Below are 22,144 nucleotides of genomic sequence, written 5' to 3'. Positions count from 1 at the left end.
AATAGGATGATGACCTAATGGGGTCAGAATAGTTTATCCAACCCAGCCCCTCTCTGTCTACTTTTTTATTTTTATTATCCAGAGATTAAGTCACTGGTTCATGTTTAGCTGGGGGTCCACTATGATACCCAGATCTTTTACTGCTGGCCTGAGTCTCAACCACAGGTAACTTGATATTTGTAGAGCAGATCAGTGGGAAAATGGTAGAGGTGAGTTGAGGTGGGGCAGGGCAGAGTGAAGGGAAGGGAATGAATCAATGGATTCTAACTTGGCATTTACCTTGAATTTTCTCTGGTCCATAAGAAAACACAAATTCAACTTTGCCATATTCTGGAAATCGATCATCTGAAAAAAGGAGAAGGAAAAACAAAAATGGGCAACTGATTCCCAAAAGAGGACTCCACAAAAAGTTTTCTTCTAGAAAAGTTTAAAGTAATACATGTATACATGGTTGATAATATAATAAGTAGTGTATATAATGACATTAAGTCTCCTACCCACCCTAGCCCTGTCTTACCTGTCTGAGGCAACCATTTCTTACCATTTCTATCTCTTGTTCTACGAGCAGTTACCTCTAAGACTCTAAATAATAGCCACAGTTTTTATGCCACTATTTCTAGATATATCAGTTTTAAATAATCTTCACTGATTCATCCCTATGAAGATGAATAATTTGGATCACTTACAGTGTTCCCACCTCCCTTCTTAAACCTGGTTTATGATTATTATTACTATCATTAATTCACCCTTCTGATTACCTCTGAAACTTTCAATACGATGGTTAAGCCTCTATTTCTTGATCTGTCCATTTCCGATGGTGCCCTGATTCCCTCCATGTAGGAGGAGGAAGTTTGTGCCCCTCCCTTCTCCCACCTCTCCGCAACTCTACGTTTATTTTGTCAGCTATTCTTTTACTTTCTTTGTTAAGACTGATGACATTTACATTCTCTTCTGCAATTATAACAGCATCTTCTGTTTTTGCTCTCCTGGCTCCGGTACAGGGAAAGCTCATCATAGAAACATCCTTCTCCTGCCTGAGCCAGACCACACTGGGGGGTCAGGCCTCTCCTCCTCAGAGCCCCAGCCCCACGCTCTGATCTCTGCCTGAGCCCAATCTGCACACAGATCACCATTCACTGCTTGCAGGAAGGGAAGTTACAGCAGGGGTGGTGTCGGCTCCCTGGAGCACCCATCATGCCTGTGTATATCTCCATCACCACAAGCATCACTTCATAGTATCATGTCTGTTTGTCTCTTTCTCCCATAAGACTGTGAGCTCCCTGAGGGTAGGGCCTGACTTCTTTCCCTTTGTATCACCGGGGTCTAGCACATGCCTGGAACATACAGACGCACAGTGATGCTGGTGGACTTATACACGGACAGATGGATGGATGGGTGGATGGGTGGATGGACGTGGACACGTCCTGGGCCTGAGTGTAATACAGATAAAAGCTTAAGTGGATCGAGGAAAGAAGCAAAGGGAGACAGCTCCCAGAACACCTCCCTTCCCGTGGGCAAACGGTCACCCTTCACTGCTGCCATAGCCCCTCCATTATTGCTCTCCTATCCTGTGGCCTAATTATTCCTTGCTAGGTCTGCCTCTCTACTCAGCGAGCCCACCTTTGAAGGCATCGTCGAGGTCCTCTTTCCCAAAGACAACCCCCAGGTCATGGATGGCGCAGGTATGGAACTGCACGCGGAAGATGACGTCTCGGGCTGGGCTCCGGAACTTCTTGTGGTAGCACTTCAGCTGGGTGGGAAAGACAGCAGAGCCCATCAGGGGCCGAAGGTAGAAAGTTGGTCCCAAGGGGCATCCTTATCAGCTCCACGACTTAAGTCCCAAACCCAGCGAGGAAGAGGTCACCAACCCCAAACAGGATCTCAGAGCTCTCTGGGGAAACTTCCAGAACAGCGGAGAGTTGAAAGCCAGCCTTGCCCTGTGGGGACAAAGTTATCCTCCCAAGAAGTTGCTGTACACCAGTCAGAACGGGCAACGTAGGAATGGATTTAAATCACAGGAGGAAGGAGTGAAGTTAGAATTGAGGGAGTCCTTGTCACCAGCAGGAAGCCCGGAGGTACAGCTCACACAGAGACGTATGTCCCTGGAGATACTCCAGAACAAGAGGCAAGCCCCGGGGGAAGGCACATCCAACACTGAGGCAGGGGATGGACAAGGACCGTCAAGTTTGGAAGGCCTTGCAGGGCCCCTGAGAGCCAATGACCCCAAGGCTGGTGGCCCACCAGGAGGGACGCTCTTGTCCAGAGAGGCAGAAGGGGAGGAGGAAGAGAAAAGGAAGAAAAATTAAACGGCGGTGCGGGGGCTTGACACAGAGGGGCAACTTACCAAGATGTCTCCCTTCAAGAGCAGCCCGGGCTCGATGGTGATGCAGATGCTGGTCTGGCTGTCTCCCTGGACGTTGCTATGGGAGCGAGGCAGGCAGAGGGACAGAGGGCTGCTGAGGTGGCCGGGCAGTGCACTTTCTCCCAGCTGCCCCTCTGCCCGGGGGCTATTGTGAAAGCTCGCTGACCCATCCCTCAGCCCTACCCTGGAAGTCCTCCTAGAAAAGGTCCTAGGCAGCCCCCCAACCCCGGCCCCCAGCCCCCAGTCCTCAGCCTTGGACCTCCGGCATCCCTGGCCTCTCATCCCTGCGGAATACCTACTAGATACCAGATGTGTAAACAGGTTGCATGGCCTGGTAGATCCGGAGAAATGGCCGACACCCTGTAAGGGAGGGGTGCTATTAGCCAGGACAGCAGAAACAGCGGGAGGAGGAAGGGAGATGAAGGAAGGAAGGATCGGCCAGGAGGAGGAAAGGGAAGAAAGGGAAGGAGGAAAAGAGGAAGGAGAAATGGAAAAAGAAAGAGGAAGAAATGCTAACTTTTCATTTCAAAGGCATTTTGAGTTTACAAAAACACTACACCGTCCAGCGTCACCTGCCCACAGGCACTGCCAGTATCCAACCCATTTTGCAAATGAATCAACTAGGGCTCAGAGAAATAGGAAGTGGTACAGTTGAGACTCCAAGCCTAAGACTGCAGCTAGCCCGTATTTTTACCCCCCAGGGCTGCCTCCTAAGACAGAGAGATGGAAGATAGGAGGGGAATGGAAGCTAGAGGGCTCGGGCAGTTACCTCCTTTAGACTCAAAGTTGGGGATGCCATGCATGATCACGTGGTGCAGAAACAAGGGCTTGTTGTTCATTTTGATGGAGCCAGAGAGCAGGCCGCTGAAATAATGCACGTACCTGGAGCAGGGAGAAGGGCAGCTTCAGCCAGGGAGGCCTCTGCTGGAGCAGAGCCATTCTGTTCTCTTTTGCCCCGGCATACTGCCCTAGGTTGCCCTGCCAACACCCCCCCACCACCACCCCCGAGGCCTCCTGGCAGGTGGGGTCTTCACCCTTGCTGCCGGTAGCCCCAGGAACGCGAACAGGGTCCAGCCAAACCTCCCACTTGGGGTTCTCTGGCGCCTCCTGGTGGTCAATGCGGCCACCTCTTTCCTGCTTCACTCCTGGCCCAGGAATCTCCTGCTGGACCAAATGCCCTCCCACACATCCCTGACAGGCATCATTTAGCTGTTCACTACCGCACAAGGCAGGGTGATCAACCATCAGACAGCTCTGACACCCTTACACCGAGCCCAAACCAACCTTGCATTTGTACCCACAGGCCCCAGTTCTGCTCCCACAAGACCCACCAACCACATGACAATCCCGCACATAGTAAGAGCTTAGTAATACTAGTCCTTCATTTTTTTTATATCACGCTGACGGGTACAAAATTCCTCTGTACCATTTCATTTGATATTAGAGGATATCTAACTTCCACTAAGTATTCCTATCTCTAGGGTCAACATGCCCCAATTCCCTTAACAAAGATCTCGTTGGAAGAATGGAAGGAACAGGCCATCCCCACTCCTTCTAGAAGAGAGGGAAAATTAGGTCCAGAAAGGGTCATCAGCCTCCCAAAGGCACACTGCAAGAGCACACAGAGGTGGGAGGAAAGCGGGTGGGGGGAGAATGGAAGCAGTCTCACTCCAGAGCATCTACTAGAAGGAGAGGCCAATCCTTTTGGTTGGTGTGTCCTCCTTTTCTGACTGGCCAGAGGATGCCAAGCTGGGTCAGCTGGACCAATCAGAATGCATTCTGATTTGAGGCCAGTGAGACCAGAACGCTCACAGCCATGACAATTGTCCTGTCCCGTCTTTTGGCTCCCTGGCCCACCTCCAGGCCTGTGGGCCTCTGTCCCTGGGCTGGGGTGGGGCCACCTTGGACTATCCCAGCAAGATAATCTGATGGGCAGCACAAGCTCCTATTCAGGCCCCTGCCCAGCCCCCAGCCCCGTTGCTCAAACCGGAAACCTGGAATGGCGGGTTCCTATCAGATCTTCTGATCGTGCCAACAGGATGTGTCTGTGTGCTGGGGACAATGAGCCCGGGGTGGGGTGACAATGAGTGGGGGAGCTGCAAGCAAAGCCCCTCCCTCCCTCTCTCCCTGCCCTCCTCTCCTCCAGCTGCTCCAATCCCTGCAAGCGACACTGACAAGAAGGCGGGAAAGTGGCAACGAATGCCACTTTCCCAACAGCTGCACATCCACATTTGGGCACAGACAGAATTACCCACCCATGAGCAGATGCAGTTGCGGATATGAGCTGCACGACAGATACAGATAATGTAAACACGGGGGCACACACACACACACACACCCCGGTGGCATGCTACGTAAGCACACAGTGAGCACGGTGGAATCCCTGAACGATCCTGGCCCTGAGAGGTAACACTAATCCCCATCCTCCAGGCTTTCCGCTTCAGAAATGTGACAGCTCTGCCCTCTCTCTCCAAAGCCACATTGTGCCATCGCAACACCGTGCTCCTCTGTTTGAACTTGTTATCTTTCAAGGTCAAGGGCCAGACTCGTGACCAAGGCCACCAGCCACAGGTAGCAAGTCAGGATCTTAAATAATACTTCTTTCCTCCCTGAGACGTCTTCCCTGGGAAGACTCTCACTGATCCACCGCTGCTTTGGTCTGGCAGCCTAGTCAGAATTTTCTGCACATAAAGACATTCCATTTCTGATCTCTGACCCAGAGGCTGGCTACCAGCTGTCCTGTGCCAGTTGTAAGGCGCTGGTTGCCTGAGGACTCACTCACTTCCGCTTGGGCTTCCTGCTACAATGGTGGAAACAGGCCCCAGTGGTGCCGGCACATTTTAGCCAGGCAAGGTAGGGGTGACGGGGTGTGAGTTGGGGACCCCCGGCATGGAGAGGCTGAAAAGCTCCAGGATCTGTAGCCAGGGGTTCCTGCTTGCCCAGTCAGTGTTCCGAAGGGCTAGAAAAGTCTGTGAGACATTGTGGCCTTTATACTTGCTGTTCCCTCTACCTGGACCCTTTACCCCAGACCTTTACCTAGATGCTTCCTTCTCCCTTCTCAGACCTCACCTCACATGTCATCTTCTCAGAAAGGTCAGCACACTGGAATCAGCCCCTCATGTCCACCCCTGTCATTCTCTAGCCCGTCGTGTTCTGTTTTGGTTTTTTCCCCATCAAAGCACTTATCACTGTCTGAAATGACCTTGAAGGTTTATTTACTTGTGTAATGTCCATCTTTCCCAATACAATATCAGCTCACTAAGGGCAAAAGACTCCTGTCCAGCTAGATACCTCCAGCACTTGGAACATACTAGAGTACCTAAAATTTGCCAAAGGAACCAAGGAATCCATCCCTGTCCTGCTTCCTGCCTGGGCTGTTGTGGCCCACATGGGTGAGAGACCGTTGGAAAATTTTAAAGCTCTCGCAGCAGAAGGTGACCCTTATCACGAACATCTGTGACTCCCTCAGGGCAGGTGGCAGTGACATCAGCCTCCTGTAGACCCATCAAAACAAGGAAGCAGCCCTGCTGCCAGGACCGAGAAAGGCACTGCCTCCTTATACAAGCTGGCGTCTTGTACCTCCCCCACTGCTGCCCCTGCTGCTCTCTGGCACCAACCTCAGGAGCCAACTGCCATGCCCCACTGTGAGCACACACAGCTGCTCACGGCTTCACCCATGTCCCTGAGCTCCCACCCCTGCAGGCTGGCACCTGAACATGCATGCTTGGCACACCCCCACCTAGGCGTGCTGCTCCACCCACCAAGGGTACACGAGGCTAGTTCCCACGTACAGCGAGCACACACACGCACACGCACTCACACACACAGGCACTGGGCCGAGAGCCCTGGAGACCTACCTCCTCTGGGATGGCTGGCCAATGGGTACAATCTTATCCTCGTAGAACCGCTTCATTGCAAAGCGGTCCAGGGCCTGGTCGGCACTGTGGGGAGAGACAGGTGGTCAGAGGAGTCAACCTCCACGAGTCCCTTGTCCACCCAGCCCTGCTTCCCAGACCCGCAGAGCCCTCTGGCCACTCTGTCCTGAGATGCCTTCAGGAAAGGACTGCCCCAGCATCTCTCAATCCTGTGTGCTGCACTACTCAGCACAAGGGCCTTGGAGCCAGGCAGCCTGGGAGCCCATCTCAAGTTCATCACTGACTTAGTAGCCCTGCAACTTGGGGCAGGTTACTTAACCTTCCTGAACTTGATTTTTCTTTCCTGTCAAATGAGGTGATAACCGTGCCTTCCCTGAAGGCTGTTGTGGCAATCGAGTGAGATGACATCTATAAAGAGCTTGGCACATGTGGGCACACAGTAGGTGCACAGGAAATGTTGACCATTATGCAAAGATTTAGCTGGGTCAGGTTTCTTAAAGTCATAAAACTACCGTCCTATTGCAAGCCCTTCATAGAGCATTCTACCCATCCTCAAAGAGATCATTTTTTAAAGAGACAGATCACATAGCTTCTCCATTCTTGACTCTCCAGCGAGGTCCCATCCCTCTCAGAATAAACCCCAAAGTCCTTATCAAGGGTACAAGGCCCCCGGGCTCTGCCTCCTCCCAGCTTCACTTCCCACTCTTCGTCCCCTCACTCACTCGGCTCCAAACATGCCAGCCTCTCAAATTCCCACTGTTGGCCTTTGTCCTTCCCTCTTCTCTGCCTGGAAGGTCCCCTGCCACCACCCACCCCAGCCCACCACGGACTGTATAGGACTCAGTTCTTCCCCCCTCTCGCCACTTAATTCTGCTCAAATATCACCTCCTCAAGAGTCCTCCTTTCCCCACTGTCTTGCTCTAGTCTCCGTCTTTCAAAGTACTCATCACCTGCTCTTACTGATGTGTTTGTTTGCTCATTTCACATTCATGAGGGCAGTGGCCTGGCTTTGCCCACTGCTCTATTTCCAGCACCTAGAGCCGCCTGCACAGTGGCTGTTCCATAACTGTCATCAAATGACTAAATGAATGGAGGAATTCCTCTGCCTCTCTGAAAATCCAAATCAGAACGGGAATCATCCACTGGCTGTTTCCTATTCTTGATGCAAAACAACTAAGTGGGAAGATGCCCCTGCTGGCCAGAAGCAGGGGAATAGATGAGAAACCTTCCAGATGGCTCTGCTGGACCCAGATGTGATCCAATACTTCTTTGTGACTCCCTCTCTGCTCACTCTGGTAAACAGAAGGCAGTTGGGCAAAGAAAAGTGGCCCCAAGAAGCCAACTGGACGGGGTGTCCATCCATGGGCCTGCCTCCCACGGCTGCCCCTCCCCAGGGCCCCAGACAGAGGGATGGTGTCTCCTCTCTCCTGCTCTGTCCAAGGGCCCCTGTGCCGGAGCTGAGGGCAGGGACATTCTCCTTTCCAGGGGCTCCTCCCCCTGTCCTCAGCACCTCTCACCTCCTCTGCCCTTATCCTCCAACCCCAAGGGAGGGAGAGGCCTTAGGTGGGTGGGGGGAGGGGGCTCTGCTGTCAATATTCAGAGAATGGGAGGCTCGGGGCCCTCTTACCTGGCAGAAATGTTGCTGTAGTGCATGTAAGCCGCGATCACAACACCTATCCTGCCTCGGTTTCCCTGAAAAAGCCCCGAAACACAAAAGCCTTTACTTCTAAGGCTGGCCCTACTGCCCCAGAGCAAGGCAGGCAGGGGCTGCAGAGAGGGGTGGGGTTCTCAGGGAGAATCGGAGGAGGGAGGAAGCGGATGGGGCTGAGTTTCAAAAAGAAAAAAACACAGCTGATCGTCCACCACACCTGAGTGACCCACCGGCTGGTACCTCCACTTCCCGGGGGTGCACCCCAGACAGAATCGATTATCCCCAAGAAGGAGAGTACACACCAACAAACTTGCACGCTCACACAATCCAGTGATACAGGCAGGTGCATACACTCATCCAAGGATATATTCGTGCGCGGGCATGAACACGCACGCGCACGCACGCGCACGCACACACACACACACACACACACACACACACACACACACACACACATCCTGCAGCCCCCGCTCTGACCTTGTTGTGTAAAACGACAACATTGTGGGGATCTGCGTTGAGCCAAGTGTCCACGGCCTTGCAGACACTGCAGATCGTCTCCAGGGCTGGGGTGTGGAGGTCAGGCCAGCCGAATTCCAGTACCTGTGGCCCAAGCCATGAGTGAGAAGCGGCAGGAGTCCAGAGAGTCAACGGGCGAGGGGGGAAGGGGGTAGGGAGGTGCCCACACATGCCACGCACCAGGCCCACAGCGACGCCACCAGCAGCGGGGCCTCAGTTCCTGCCCTGCACGTCAGCCCTCTGGAAGGCAGGGGTGTGGAGGCAAAGGACACTGACCTGGGCCTACAGACCCTGGGTTCTGACACTGGCTCCCTGTGGGCCTCAGGCCAGTCACAGCCCCTTCCCCAGCCCCAGTTTCTGATTTGTGCATAAAGCAAAGGCTTAGAGCCGATGGCCCAGGTCCCTTCCATATGACTTTGACCTTAAAATGTGCTGGGAGCCTCCAGCATTGCTCCCCAGCTCCCCTCCCACAGATATGACCCTGAGATCTGGCTCAGGGAGGAAGAAGGGAAGGTGAAGCCTGTTCACGGCTCTTTTCCAGGCCCTGGACACACAAACCATCAAGTTTTCAGGCCAGTCGAAGGAAGGCCTGAGCAAGACAGAGAGCAGATCTGAATAGCAGTCATCAGGCTCCTTCAAACTTTTCTTAACTCACAAAACTTTAAAGTAAAAGAAAATCTGTGCTCAGAAGGGCCCAGAGAGCACATCTAATCCAACCCGTCCACTTTCAGAGGTGGAAACTGAGGCCCAGAGAAGTCTGCCACCCGCTCAAGGTCACACAGCGACAGGCACCATAATCCAGGGGCCGGAGCAGATGGGCACAAAAAGCCCGCACACAGCGCACTGAACAGCAAGTGAAAGAAAGTTGGCTGTAGGAGGGTCTACGGTGGTGATTCCCAGCTGGTTTAAATCCAGAATACTTTTCGATAAGACTCAAAATCTCACAGCCCCAGCCCCACCCCAGAGACTCTGTGTGCACCACAGGTGGCAGACCTTGCTGGAAATCACTGTATTGAGCTTTGCTTTCTGTAATTCGTATTACAGAAACAATAAATATATTATTTTCTATTTTCCAAATAGAAGATGGCACTGTAAGTTTGAAAAGGCTTTGCAAACTGTCATAGCACTTTCCCCCAAGATTCTAATGTGGGAACCTCAGAGGAAGGGAGCCCCCCTGTTCCCTCTTCCAGGCAGGGAGAATCCCTCCCCACCCCAAACAGCCATGGACTCACCTTGGCGTGGAGCTTCGTGATGTCAGGTCTCCGCTCAGAGAGGTTGAAAAGCTAGAAGGAGGAAAAGGAAGAGATTGTGAGATGAGAAGGTTGAGCCTTTCTCTCTCCCTCTCTCTCTCTCCCCTCTCTCCTCTCTCTCTCTCTCTCTCTCTCTCTCTCTCTCTCTCTCTCTCTTTCTCTCTCTCTTTCTCTCTCTCTCTCTCTCTTCCCTGCTGGAAATTCTACCTACATGACCATACATGAAGTCCTACCAGATACACACTGATGGACAGGAACTCAACCACAGGCTCTCAGGATAAAGAGGGAGAGAGAAACAAGTATGTAGACACCCAGCCACTCCCCTGGATGAGCGGACATCCTGAACTGAAGATGAGAAGGGGACAGAACCTGTCTCAGGTCCCACATGCCACCCCCAAGGTGGGCATCTCTCCACACTGAATGGAAATCCAGTAGTGTCAAACGATAAGCATTTGGCCATCTCTGGTTTCCTCTTCACATGTCGACTTCAGAAGCTCACCGCACGAAGATGTAACTGCTCCGTGGTCGGACGCCCTCCATAGGAGGGTGCAAACTGTGCTGGGTCAGCCCTCTCAGACCCCTGACACCCCTCTCCCAGAAGACACCCCCCAACACCTGACCACATCCCACGGGAATCCCCCAACCTCTGGATTCCCTTCTCCACCTCTGAAAGAGGCGTGCAGAACTCCCCACATCCACCTCATGGTCTGGGAAACTCAAGACCCCTGTGATGTCGCCTGGGGAAAGAAGAGGACTGCAGGGTCTGGAACGGGCAGGATGCAGCAAAAAAACATGGAATCCTGGGCTCCTGAAATAGGGCAGGATCTCAGATGGCTTCTGGTCCACTCTTGAGGCCGTAAAGGAACACACTTTATGCCATTAACAATGGCTAACACTTCAGTGTTACAGTGTCCCCAGCCTGCCAGGCCGCACTAAGGACTTTACATCTACCACCTGCCTTAATTCTCTCCACAACCATAGAGGTAAGTAGACCCATTTTACAAATGGGGATCCTACGGCTTAATGAGGCTAAGTGCCAAGATCAGATAGTTGGTGAGAGCACAGCAGCATTCCAACCCAGAACATTCTGATGTTTAAAGCCAGACTCTTAACAATGCCCAACATAGCTGACGGATGGGTCTCCGTAGAGGACTGAATAGTATCCCACAAAAATTCACATCCACGCAGAACTTCAGAATGTGACTTTATTTGGAAATAGGTCCTTTGCTGATGTAAGTAGTCAAGGAGCTGGAGATGAGATCATCCTGGGTTCAGGGTGGGCCCCAAATCCAATGACTGGTGTCCTTATAAGAAGAGGAGAGGCCACACGGACACAGGAAAGAAGGAAGGTCACATGATGACAGAAGTAGAGACTAGAGCAAGGCTACTACAAGCCAAGGAGCCACTAGACTGCCGGGAGCCACCATAGGAAGAGGCAAGGCAGGATTCTCCCCTGCGGGATTCAGAGGGAGCGTGGCCCCACTGACACCTTGATTTGGACTTTTACCTTCCAGACTGTGAAAAAATTAATTTTGTTGTTTTAAGCCACCTAATTTGTGGTAATTTGTTACAGCAGCCCTAGGGACCTAATACAGCCCCTACACCCCACCTCTGCTCAGACCTCACAGGGCAGCCCCTCATGATGGTCTGTCCAATCTGTGGGTCCAGCCCACAAGTATCTCCCTGTAAAGTAGGCCTGAGCGCTCCTATGGGGCCAGGATAGATCCAGTCCCCCAGGGCAGCCCTTCTGACATTAGAGACCATGGTGGGGGGGTGGGGGGGACTTTCTCCACACTGGTTAAGAGATCCTCCTGTGCCAGGTATGATCCCGATGTCAGCAACACCAGGTCTCTCAAGACACGCTCTGCCACAACTCTGCCTAAGACTGCTCAGGGGCACCGACAGTATGACACCTCTGCCACTTCCTGACTCTGTGACCTTAGACAAATACCCCACTTCTCTGTGTTCTCGAAAAACCTGCTTCCTAGGACTGTCATGGTGTTAAATATGTGGAAAGGAGTTAGAACAGGGCCTGGCTCATCACCAGGGCTCAATAACATGAGCTTTTACCGTTATTCTCTCCTCCTGGTCAACACACGTACGTACACCCACACGCACATGCACGTACCCACACAAACATACAAACCACACACACACACACACACACACACACACACACACACACACACACACACACACACACACACACACACACACACACATGACTTGGCTCCAGATGCTGCATCCCAGCTGCAGAGACACTCCTTAGGGCCAAGGGCAGGTGCAGGGAGAGAAGAGGAAGAGTTGGCTCGGGGGCAGTGGGACAAGACACCAGCAGGAGGAGGTGGCAAGCAGAAAGGACGGGGCACTGGACCAGCGGGCAATGGGCCCCATCCTCACCAGGTAGTTGCCTCCATGTTTGGACTTGAGCATCTGGGCCACCTCACGGAGGTTGCTCCGGAAGTTCTCCTCATTGGCTGTGCTGGGGAAGGAGACGGCGATGATCCTCTCAGTGACATACACCAGGTCCAGCTCACAGCTGTCCTCCGTGGCCCGGCTCACACTCATGTTTCTGGGGAGGCAGTAGGCAGATGCGGGTCCTGATCAGAATCCAGGCCCCCAGGACAAGGTCCAGGGATCTATACCCCCTACACACTATACGTGGCCTCCAAATCTAACCCGGGGGCTTGGTTGCTCCCTGACCCAGAGCCAAGGCCAGAGGCTTCCCCTGGCAAGGCCAATGCAGCCCACAAGCCCAGTCTGGGAGCGCCGGGGAGAACAGAGCTGGGCAGGAGCTGGCAAGGACCTCAGGCCATTTCAGAACCAGAGAGTGATGACACCAATCCTAGGTGCTCATCAATCCTGTCGGCATGGCCTTCAACCTGTGATCCCAGAGGTCAGAGGTCAGAGCCAGGGCCGGAACCAGCCAGGGCCCGGGAGTCCAGCTCAGCCTTCTAATATACTGTGGCTGCCTGGTCTGGCAGAAGTTTCTCGAAGGATCCCCGGACGGCTCCGGAAGAGGAAGGAGAGCCTGAACTGGGTCCTCTCACATCCTGGAGCTAGCCTTCTGCTGCCCTCCACTTGCTCTGAGCTGTGGAGTGGGCAGGGAGGCCCCTCAGGAGCAGGGGCAGCTCAACTGACATGCTCACCTGGGCTCCAGGTAAGCCAGACCACAGCACACATTCCAGCCCTCCCCAGAGGCAGGAGAGCTCCTGCCCTTTGTTCCCTGGCTCTCTCCCCACCTCTGGCAGCTCCCACTGCCCCGCAGGGCTGCTTCCTACCAGTGACCTCCCTGATTTCTAAGGGCTCAGGAAGCAGAGGGGGCTGCTGTAGCGGCAGGTGATCCCCAGACATCCCAGTGCCACCTGAGCTCCTCAGAGAGGTGGGGAGCCCCCTGGGCTGGGCACCGGGTGAGGGGAGGTGGGGTCTCACACCTTTACACCTCACCCAACTGCTTTCCCAAAGGAGGGTCCAGGGTGCCCACTGGGGAGCTGATGGGAAGGGGAAATGGGTCTCAGGACACTGGCATTCCATTCTGAAGCCCACCTGTAGTTTCTGGGGTCACCTCACACCCTCCCCTTCTTACCCCATCACCCCAGCCTCCTAGGGTCCTGCTTCCCTTCTCTACCCAAGGTGGGCAACTCACAGTTCATGTTGATAACCCTTCACTTCTGCGGGGTAAAGTTGGGACTGGAGGGGCAGCGGGAGGAATACCATGGGTTGTTTCAAAGTGATGGGGTGGCATAGGAGGTACAGCCCCAGGACACCAAGAAACCGGACAGAATACAGATCTCCACCACGGTTAGCTCCGAGCCCAACTGTGTAGATGGGGCTTGGAAATAGGAGAGCCAAGGGTGACATACAGCTTCTCTGTGGTGGCAATGACAGGGACCAAGTAGCAGAGGGGCCAGAGGGCTGGGAGCCCACTTTGAATTTGGCCTCTGAGTCGGAGCCTTTCCTTGTCCTGCAGCCTTTGGGGGTGGGGCTCCTACTCAAGGCAGAACAGCACCACCACCTGGACAACCTCAGCATCGCACTCTGCACCCACCCACCCACCCCAGCGTGATTCTCATCTGTAGGGGAGGAGGGGATCCTCTAAAGGACCCCACCAGTCTCTGTGGACAGCTGGCAGCTGGACTACAACCCACTGGGAGCTTCAGCTACACACCAGACCCTCTCTGACTGGTGGTCCATATCCCTGGGGCCAGATTTTCACTCATCTCAGGAGCCTCAGGCGTGAGGGGGGCGTCAGAGAGGGAAGGGCCCAAGTCAAAAAACCAGGCAACCTGGACCCAGGGAAAAGAGACCCTGGGACTTCCCTGGTAGCGCAGTGGTTGAGAGTCCGCCTGCCGATGCAAGGGACACGGGTTCGTGCCCCGGTCCGGGAAGATCCCACATGCCGCGGAGCGGCTGGGCCCGTGAGCCATGCCCGCTGAGCCTGCGCGTCCAGAGCCTGTGCTCCGCGGCGGGAGAGGCCACAACAGTGAGAGGCCCGTGTACCAAAAAAAAAAGAGACTCTGGATGAGCAAAGTCCCCTGTGCATCCCCTTCCCCCAGCCCCCACCAGCTCAGCCAGATAGAGAACCTTCCTTTTATAAATGACCCCCCAACATCAGAAACCTCTGCCCGTGGAGAACAGGATCTAGCACAGGCATCAGCGCCAGCCGGTCCTGAATGCAAACCCAAGTGCTGCCTCTTAGTGGTTGTGTGACCTTAAACGAATCGCCTCACCTCCCTGAGACTCAGTTTCTTCATCTGCCAAATGGGAATAAAATACTTACCTTGCAGGGTTGTTGCAAGGACTAGATGAGATCATGCAGGTAAATGAAGAATCCAGCTCAAGGACTGGCTTCAAGCTAAAACTTTTGAGTTTCCCACTGGCAACTACCTGCATCCTCTCGCTGTGGCTTCCACGTCTGCCCGTGCTCCCTATCACGTGCTTTGTGACTTTGGTCTCAGACACCCAGAGGCATGACTTGCTGGGGGCACCCACAGTGACCTCACTGCCTGCACCCACTGCGTCCCCCATAGCCCAGGCATACCTGATGGGCTGGGGATGGGGCTGGACACTTGGCGTGACTCTGGTGGAGCTCTGGGAAAAAGAGGAGAGAAGCAGCGTTAGGGCGGTGGCCGGCTGGATGGCAGGAGAACAGCAGAGAGCTGTCCACGCGAGCTGTCAGGGCCACGGGAAAACACAGATTCCCTTCTCCTGCCTCTGCCAACATTCCAGCCCAGGCACCCTAAAGCCCAGCAACACAGCAACTCAAAGCCAAAAGCGATCAATGCCAATCCCACATGAGCGTGCCAGTGTGCCTGTGAGCCCCCGAGGGGAAGGGATCTCTCTCCTTGGGCAAGAGAGAAATCCCAAATGCTGAGAAATGCACCACGCCTGGGCTGGTGCCATATGCGCTGAGTACACACTCATTAAAACAGTTACTAAACTGATGGAAACGCATTTCACCTGGATTCGCTGGACATCAGAATAGTGACCCCAAGTGGAGAACAGAGATGGCAACCATGAAAGAAGGAAAGATGAGAGTGCCGGCCCCGCTCTGTCCAGCTCTGAACATTTCTCCTCTGACCACCAGCTACCCACATTCCCCTCCTTTAAAGCAGCAACACCGGCTCATTCAATCAAAAGTTTTGAGACAAGAAGCAGCCAGGCATGGTGTGTACCAACCAGGGCTAGGCAGCAAATCATGCTCCTAAGGACCCACTGTCCATTGTCTGTTACCCCCCTCACCCATTCCCATCTCCAGGGTTGTCGACTTGTACAAAATTAGGCAAATGGACCCAAGTCAGTGTCCAAAACATCCCAGGGCAACCCAACAGCACGGTGATGAAAGCGCAGGATCAGAGTCCCACAGCATCCTGCTGGGCAGCCTTGCATTACTTAACGCTCTGAGCCTTTATAATGTCACCAGTGAGACGGAACAATCCTTATGGTATTGCTTGAAGATTAAAGGGAATTATGCACATAAGGCACTTAGACGCTCTTACCATTATTACATCAAGTACAATTAAAAGGGCAGTTAGCGATACAGCCAAACATTCAACCCTACAGTAAAGCAAAACCCTGCATCACCAGCTGCCACCATCCTGTCAGCCACCTCGCTGGATGCAGAATCGGACGTCCAACCTGCACGTTCCCAGGCCCAGCCAGAGCCCTCTGAGCCCACTGGCACCTTCCAAACATCCCTGAGCCTCCCCAAAACCGGCCTTTCCTGACCACCAAGTTGCATCTACCTCTTGGAGGAGACGGAACCACAATCCACCAAGGAGAGGAGAAACAGATGACCAGCAAGATTCACCCTCAGATTTCGGGCTGGACCACTGGGGTCCCAAGAAGAGGAGCCCCCTTCAGCCCTCTCCAGGCCCCCCAGCACCTACGAGGCAGGGGTGGGTGGGCTCTGAGACCCAGCTCCCAGCTGAGCCCAAAGTCAGGGCAGCCCCACTAAGAGAAGGACCCTCCACCCAGCCTCCCGTAAGAAGGCTGCGGCCAGAGTCCCCTCTGCCTGGGCCGCCGCCCAGCTCTGAACAGCTCAGACTTGGAGGCAGCAGGAGGAGGAAACAGCCAAGGGGGGCTGTCAGGGTGGAAAGTTTCTCTGTCTCTCCAGCTCTCCTGGCCCTGAGGACTTGGGTTTGCATGAGTCAGGCTTGGGAGCTGGAGGGTGCGAAGGCGGGGGCAGTAAGGAGGGGTTGACTTGTGTTTGGTTTTCAAGACCCAAACCAGGCTGTTCCAAAACTACCCACTCAGAGGAACGCAGAAACCCAACACTTCATCCGTCTCTGTTTCACTGGTCCCTCATGAGGAGCCGCTGAATCTCCCCAGGCCCTAGGCCCTGCTCCAGGCCCCAGGGCCACCCTGCTATAAATAGCCCCTCGGGTTCCATCTACTGCTGATCCACAGCCATGTTTGGAGGAGGCTGCCACAGCTGCTTCTAACAACTGGAAGCCACAACCATAGCCAAGGCTGGAAGTGTGGCCGGGAACACAGGGCCAGGCCCAGGGAGCTCAGAGAGACAATGGGATATTGAGACGGGCTTGGCAGGGGGACTGAGGAGCCGAGGGGAGCCAGGGGAGCCAGGGGAGCTGCCACGGGCACAGGGGTGAGAGGGATGGACAAGGCAGGAGAGCCAGCTCCCGCTCGCTTCTCCATGCCCCCCTCCCCAATGTTACAACACTCCACATTCCTCAGCCTCCCCACCCCAAAAAACCAGGAAAGATAAATAAAAACTTGGCCCCAGCAGAGTCTGGCCATACTGCCTCCAGAGGTGATAAGACAAAGTCCAAGCTGGCTCTGCTCCGCCGGGCTGGGGGGGTGGGGGTGGGGGGAAGGGTGGCAGGGGAGGAAACTGCCCTGGACAGTGACCCCAGCACAGAGGACAGGGACGAACAGCTGGACAGTCATCCCCCTGATGAATCACTGGGCTGCCCTCTAACTGACAGTGCTTCCTGTTTTCTGCAAAGTTTGGGGGCATGTGACACTCACTGGCAGAAAGCAGACGTGCACAGGTAACACGTCTGAGGGTTGGTGGAAAGAGTCACAAGGAGAACCGGAGAACCAGAAATGGGTCGGGGGAGGGGGCGGAGCATGTGAGCAACACAACTTAACGCTCCAAGAAACACTGTGACCTCCCACATGCAGGGCTAGAGACGGGGCACCTTCGGCAGCTGCCTAATCACACAGGCCGTTTTCAAGAGGGAGGCTGTCCTCTCTGCTCCCCATCGTCATGTGCATTCTCTCATTCAGTGAACTTCACTGAGGGCCACCGGCTGTGCGTGTGGTCCCTGACCTCAGAGAGCTTACATTCTACGAAGGAAGATACTCATCCACGAAGCCAGTGTAAGAAGCAGTCGCTTGGTCTCACTGACCAATCTGTAAAATGGGTACAGCACAGTCTTGTGTGATATACCTGCTCCACTTAGAGCCTCCAGGAAAAATACCAGAGGGCTTTACAAAGAGTACTCTAAACGCTTTATTTTATAAAGAAAAATAAGCTCTCTGTCTGCCTGTAGTCCCATTCCTTTCCTCTCTGGGGCTGTCAAAGTCCTTTACCCACATACTCTGATCATCTTCCCTGCTCCACCCAAGACACAGATCAATAATAGGACTTTTGATCCAACTCCCTAGGCACCAAGGTCTCTCCCCTGTCATCATCACCAAAACACAGTCTCTCCTTTGCTTAAGGACACTGTGAAAGGAAATTCCACAGCCTTCGTCAAACAGCGTCTTACTTCTCTTACTATCAGGCAGTTCCTCCTGGTATCTAACCCTCACACTTCGTGCTGCAGATTCGGCCAACGCTGTTGGCTTTGGTCCTCACTGCAGGCGGGAGCTGCAGCCCACCGCTCAGATAGATGCTCCACGGCAGCTCAAGGTCTATGACCCTCGGCTCCGTTTTTTGCCTTCTTCCCCGCCATGTAGCAAGAGTGGGAACCCGAGGACCTGGGTGGGGTTGGTTTGGAGCAATGACTGTGTGGGAAGAGTCCTGCCTTCCTTTGAGGTTCATAGACCAAACACAACAGCTCTGGACCAAAAGAAAAGCTGTTTCCGGAGCCCACGTCCCCAGGGGGCACAGTTGGGAGGAGGGTCTGGAAGCAACACCAGGAGCCATGTCAGGCAGGCAGAGATTGGTGACCAATCTACGTCAGGGGCCCTTCCCCACCCATATGACTCCTCTGGGGGCTATGGCCACCCCCCCACCTCCACACCAGCCCCTCCAGCCACACCCCTTCCTCTCTCCTTCCTGCCCACCCGCCTGGATTTTTCCAAAACAAAGTGTGACACAGCACATCATCCACAAACTCTGCAACACACCAACCCCGCTGGAGGAAAACAGCCATTCCTGCCCTGTGAGTCCTGGGCTGCAGGCCAGAGACAGGAAAACAGCTCAACAAACAGGCACATTATCACAGCAGCAGGCCCAGAGCAGCAACCATGCCGCTTCGGAAACGGGTCTCCTCACCCGAGGCAGACTGCAGGAGAGCCCAGTGGCTGGGGAGGGGACCCTGAAGTCACTCAACCTGGGACAGGTGTCTGGGATCCTCAAAAATTAGGTTTTCTCTCTTCCTTTGCAGTACTTGTGCCATTCTGGAATCTGCTCACTTGCTTAGCCTTTCATGAACTCCTTTAACTAAACTAACTAGACCAAAGCTCATCTTGTCCCTTCTCCCATATCCAGGCAAGACACCACCCTTACCCACCCCGGCACGCACAGACACACACACTTTCATCCCAGATCCACAGAACTTTCTCCTAAAAAACCTCTCATTCCAACTAAGCGGCAACCTCTTTCTTCTCCAGGACCAAGGTCATACACACCCTTGCATCAAAAGGTTCTCCATGATGTCTAACTTCACTCTCTCTTGCTGCAGCCTTACCTTGTAGGATCTGTCTGGCCCAGGCTGGAGTTGTGGGGAGCAACTGCTCTAGGACTCAGCTTATAAGAGTGTCCAGACCATTGGCTAAAAGGCTTGATTCACACACCATCGCCCTGTCCCCTGGCCAAGGGTTGGGAGCCCTGGAAACACCAGATCCAGGCAGCAGTCCCAGGATGGGATGGAGAAGACATTCACTGAGTCAGTGAGCCCCTCAAGCCTCTGTTTCCTCACCTATAAAATGGGGCCACAGTATCTGCCATAGCGAGATGTCACGGGGATCAAAAAATACCCAGCCAATGGGGACTTCCCTTGTGGTCCAGTGGTTAAGACTCCACGCTGCCACTTCAGGGGGCATGGGTTTGATCCCTAGTGGAGGAACTAAGATCCCACATGCTGCACAGCACGGCCACACACACACACAAAAATATATACCCAGCCCAGTTCCTGGCCCTTAGCCAAAATAACAGTAATGAGACCAGTTAACATTTATTGAGCACATGGTATACGCTTTGTGTGCATTAAGCTAGTTAACCTTTAGTAGCAGGCACACAAGAAAATTACTTTCTCCCCTGTACCCCAGCCCCAGAAACATCACAAACTTGGACAAGGGTCCATCCCAGCATGTGTACTCCACGCCCATAGGACCCGTGCGTACCTTGAACAGAGCCTTGCCCATTAATTTGAGAGGCATGTTTCTGCTCTTCCTGGCGGGGCCCTGTGCGGCCTGGGCGACACCTCCACCTTGCCGGGCTGGCCTTGCGGGGCTGGCCCAGGGCAATGTGACGGAGGTGGTGGGCTCACCACAGAAGTGTGCTGCCTGCAGCAGCCCAGCACCTCCCTCCGAGGCCCTCCCCGCCATGGGTCAGGCAGCTGTCAGATGATAGGGCCTCATGCCATCAACAGCTCCCCCATGCCAACCGCCAAAACCACTCCCTGTTCCTCTGCAGATCAGGGCGGGCAAGGATGGAGAGGCCAGCAGAGGGGCAAACTGTCAGAGAAGGGCAGGGAACAAAGAGAAAGGTCCGACATTGCCGGGCATCTGCCCCTGGGGTGGTGTGAGGACAAGCCCAGGCACGAGTTCGGCTCAAAGCAGGGTCCCAGGAGAGCCCCTCTTCCCTTCCCTGGGGTCCTTCCACTTAAGGAATTTGCCCATCGCCCTCCACCAAAACCGCAGGGCAGGAGGAGCCCGTGAGACCAAGCAGCCCATGTTCCCGCTCCCTCCTGAATCAAGGGCATTTAGCCCATTTTCAAAGGCTTCTCCCTCCGAAGAAGCAGAGCCTGTGATTCCCCAGGGGCTGACGACCCTCCAAGAGCCCAGGAGTCCCTCTTGCTGCAGTGTTGCCCATTCCCCTGGCCGTTGCCCTGGTGACTGCTCACCACCCAGCGAGGCCTCACACAGCAGCCTCTGCTCCCCTCCCTCCCCACTCTGCAACACTAAGGTCTGCCTCAGTGATGGGGAAACCAACTCTGGATCCAGCTAGGCTGGAGGCTGAAGCCAAGACTAAGGCCCAGCGTCTACGTCATGGGGCCTGCTCACCCTCCCAGCCCCTCTCCCCACTCCGGAATTGAGCTGAGCAATTCTACAGAGGAGGCTGCGAGGGATGCCCACCAAACAAGACAGGTGTTAGGCATCGTCCGCCTCCCCCATCCCCCGCACCCCAGGGACTCGCCACATCTTCCTCCTTCCTTTCTGAATACGTACATCTTCCTCAAGGCTTTTCCGTGTGTTTCCACCCCGGAAGGCTCCTTCTCCCTGGAGACAAAAAAAAGGCAGTCAGAGAGGGGAGTCGAGGAAAGTCATCGAAAGGTACCAGGTCTTTCATCTGCTGGGTGTGCCAGTGGTGGGGGTGAGGGCTTGGCAGAAGGGCCTGGGAGGGGGCTTGGTTGTTTGTGTAGCATTTCTTCGTCCACTAACGGCTCTCCAGAGCCAACCATATCCTCTCATTTGTGTCTCTCCTGGGGGAGATATTATTATTCCCATTTCTGCAGATGAGAAAACTGAGGCACAGATAGGCTCAGGACTTGCTACAGTCTCACAAATAGAACCCTGGAGGAGTTAGGAGGTGAACCCAAGTCCTCCATCTCTGAGCCCATCACTCCATGCCGGCCGTTGCCAGGAGACGCCTCTCAGCTGCCAGCCTCGGTTTCCCCACCACACAACCCACCCACTTCCTTCCCTTCCTCCTCCACGCAGCCTTGAGGAAATCGTCTGTCTCTCTGCTGAGTCAGAAAGACGTGTTTGGAAAGATCTGCCTGGCTTTCTCACATTCTACATATCTAATAAAGAAGCCCACGTTTAACCACGGGCCTCTCCCTCCCTGTCTGCCTAGTTCCCCAGCAATCCATTTCCGAACACACAAGGGGATGCTCCGATATCCAGCTTTCAGTGCCACCCATGTCTCCATCCTTCCCCCAAGTTCCCCAAATCTACTCCAGAAGGGTGTCCTCAAACACATCTGTTCACTTTCCCCCCAATCTTCCTTAGGCTTTCCCTGCCTCCCCAGGCGCTCACCCCGCCCTACCTGCTGTCACTCACCGTGTCCACTACATTCTTTGGAGCAGTTTCAGTGTTGACGGGCTGTGGGCAGAGGGAGAAAACAGCATGAGGCCTCAGGGCAAACATCCCCAGGTTGGCTCTCTCCCCGGGGCTGGTGGCCGTGATGGGCAGAAGGCCTCCTGAGATAGCACCGATGGTGCCAACCCAAGGCTCAGACATAATGTGCTGACCCCAAGCTTGGGGGTCAGAGTCTGGAAAATGAAAGACAATCCTATTGGTCCTAGAACCATCCAGTTTGACAAACCTCACTAAGGCCCCTAACTCCGACAGTCACCGACCCCTCAAAAAGGAACAAGGAGCGAGTAAGTGACTCTTGTTCCTACCTGCCAGGCATGTGTGCCTACACCCGCCACTTCATTTATTCACAAGAACCCAGTGAGGTAAGTACTATTACTACCTTTGAGCCCCACTTTACAAATAAAGAGAAATTCGATGAGTGGACCAAAGCCACTGACTACTAAGGGGGACAAAAGGGTTGGAAGCCCATCTTGGGTCTCTACACTTCATGCTGTGTGAAACCACAGCAGCCCCGGATACCAGGCCTGCCAGG

General features: G+C 54.2%; 1 protein-coding gene across 2 annotated transcripts in view; it reads right to left on the bottom strand.

Annotated features, from left to right (window-relative positions):
* The window catches only part of TNS1 (tensin 1), a 231,048-nt gene that overhangs the window by 81,043 nt on the left and 127,861 nt on the right, over positions 1-22,144 (bottom strand). Inside the window, exons 5-18 of one of the 2 annotated variants that reach the window (XM_007451428.1) lie at positions 21,574-21,615; positions 20,740-20,790; positions 14,696-14,745; positions 13,670-13,678; positions 12,055-12,226; positions 9,637-9,687; positions 8,366-8,488; positions 7,865-7,929; positions 6,220-6,303; positions 3,132-3,244; positions 2,662-2,722; positions 2,345-2,420; positions 1,621-1,750; positions 280-345 (exon numbers count right to left, since the gene is read on the bottom strand). In XM_007451428.1, coding sequence (XP_007451490.1) covers positions 280-345; positions 1,621-1,750; positions 2,345-2,420; positions 2,662-2,722; positions 3,132-3,244; positions 6,220-6,303; positions 7,865-7,929; positions 8,366-8,488; positions 9,637-9,687; positions 12,055-12,226; positions 13,670-13,678; positions 14,696-14,745; positions 20,740-20,790; positions 21,574-21,615 — 1,093 coding nt within the window. The remainder of the gene's footprint in view (positions 1-279; positions 346-1,620; positions 1,751-2,344; positions 2,421-2,661; positions 2,723-3,131; positions 3,245-6,219; positions 6,304-7,864; positions 7,930-8,365; positions 8,489-9,636; positions 9,688-12,054; positions 12,227-13,669; positions 13,679-14,695; positions 14,746-20,739; positions 20,791-21,573; positions 21,616-22,144) is intronic. The other variant, XM_007451429.1, reaches the window with a different exon arrangement.

The sequence above is a fragment of the Lipotes vexillifer genome, unplaced genomic scaffold (genome assembly GCF_000442215.2).
Source record: "Lipotes vexillifer unplaced genomic scaffold, Lipotes_vexillifer_v1.1 scaffold1145, whole genome shotgun sequence".
NCBI classification, from domain to species: Eukaryota; Metazoa; Chordata; class Mammalia; order Artiodactyla; family Lipotidae; genus Lipotes; species Lipotes vexillifer.
Note: the sequence above shows the minus strand (reverse complement) of the source record. Positions and strands in the feature narration are given on the sequence as shown.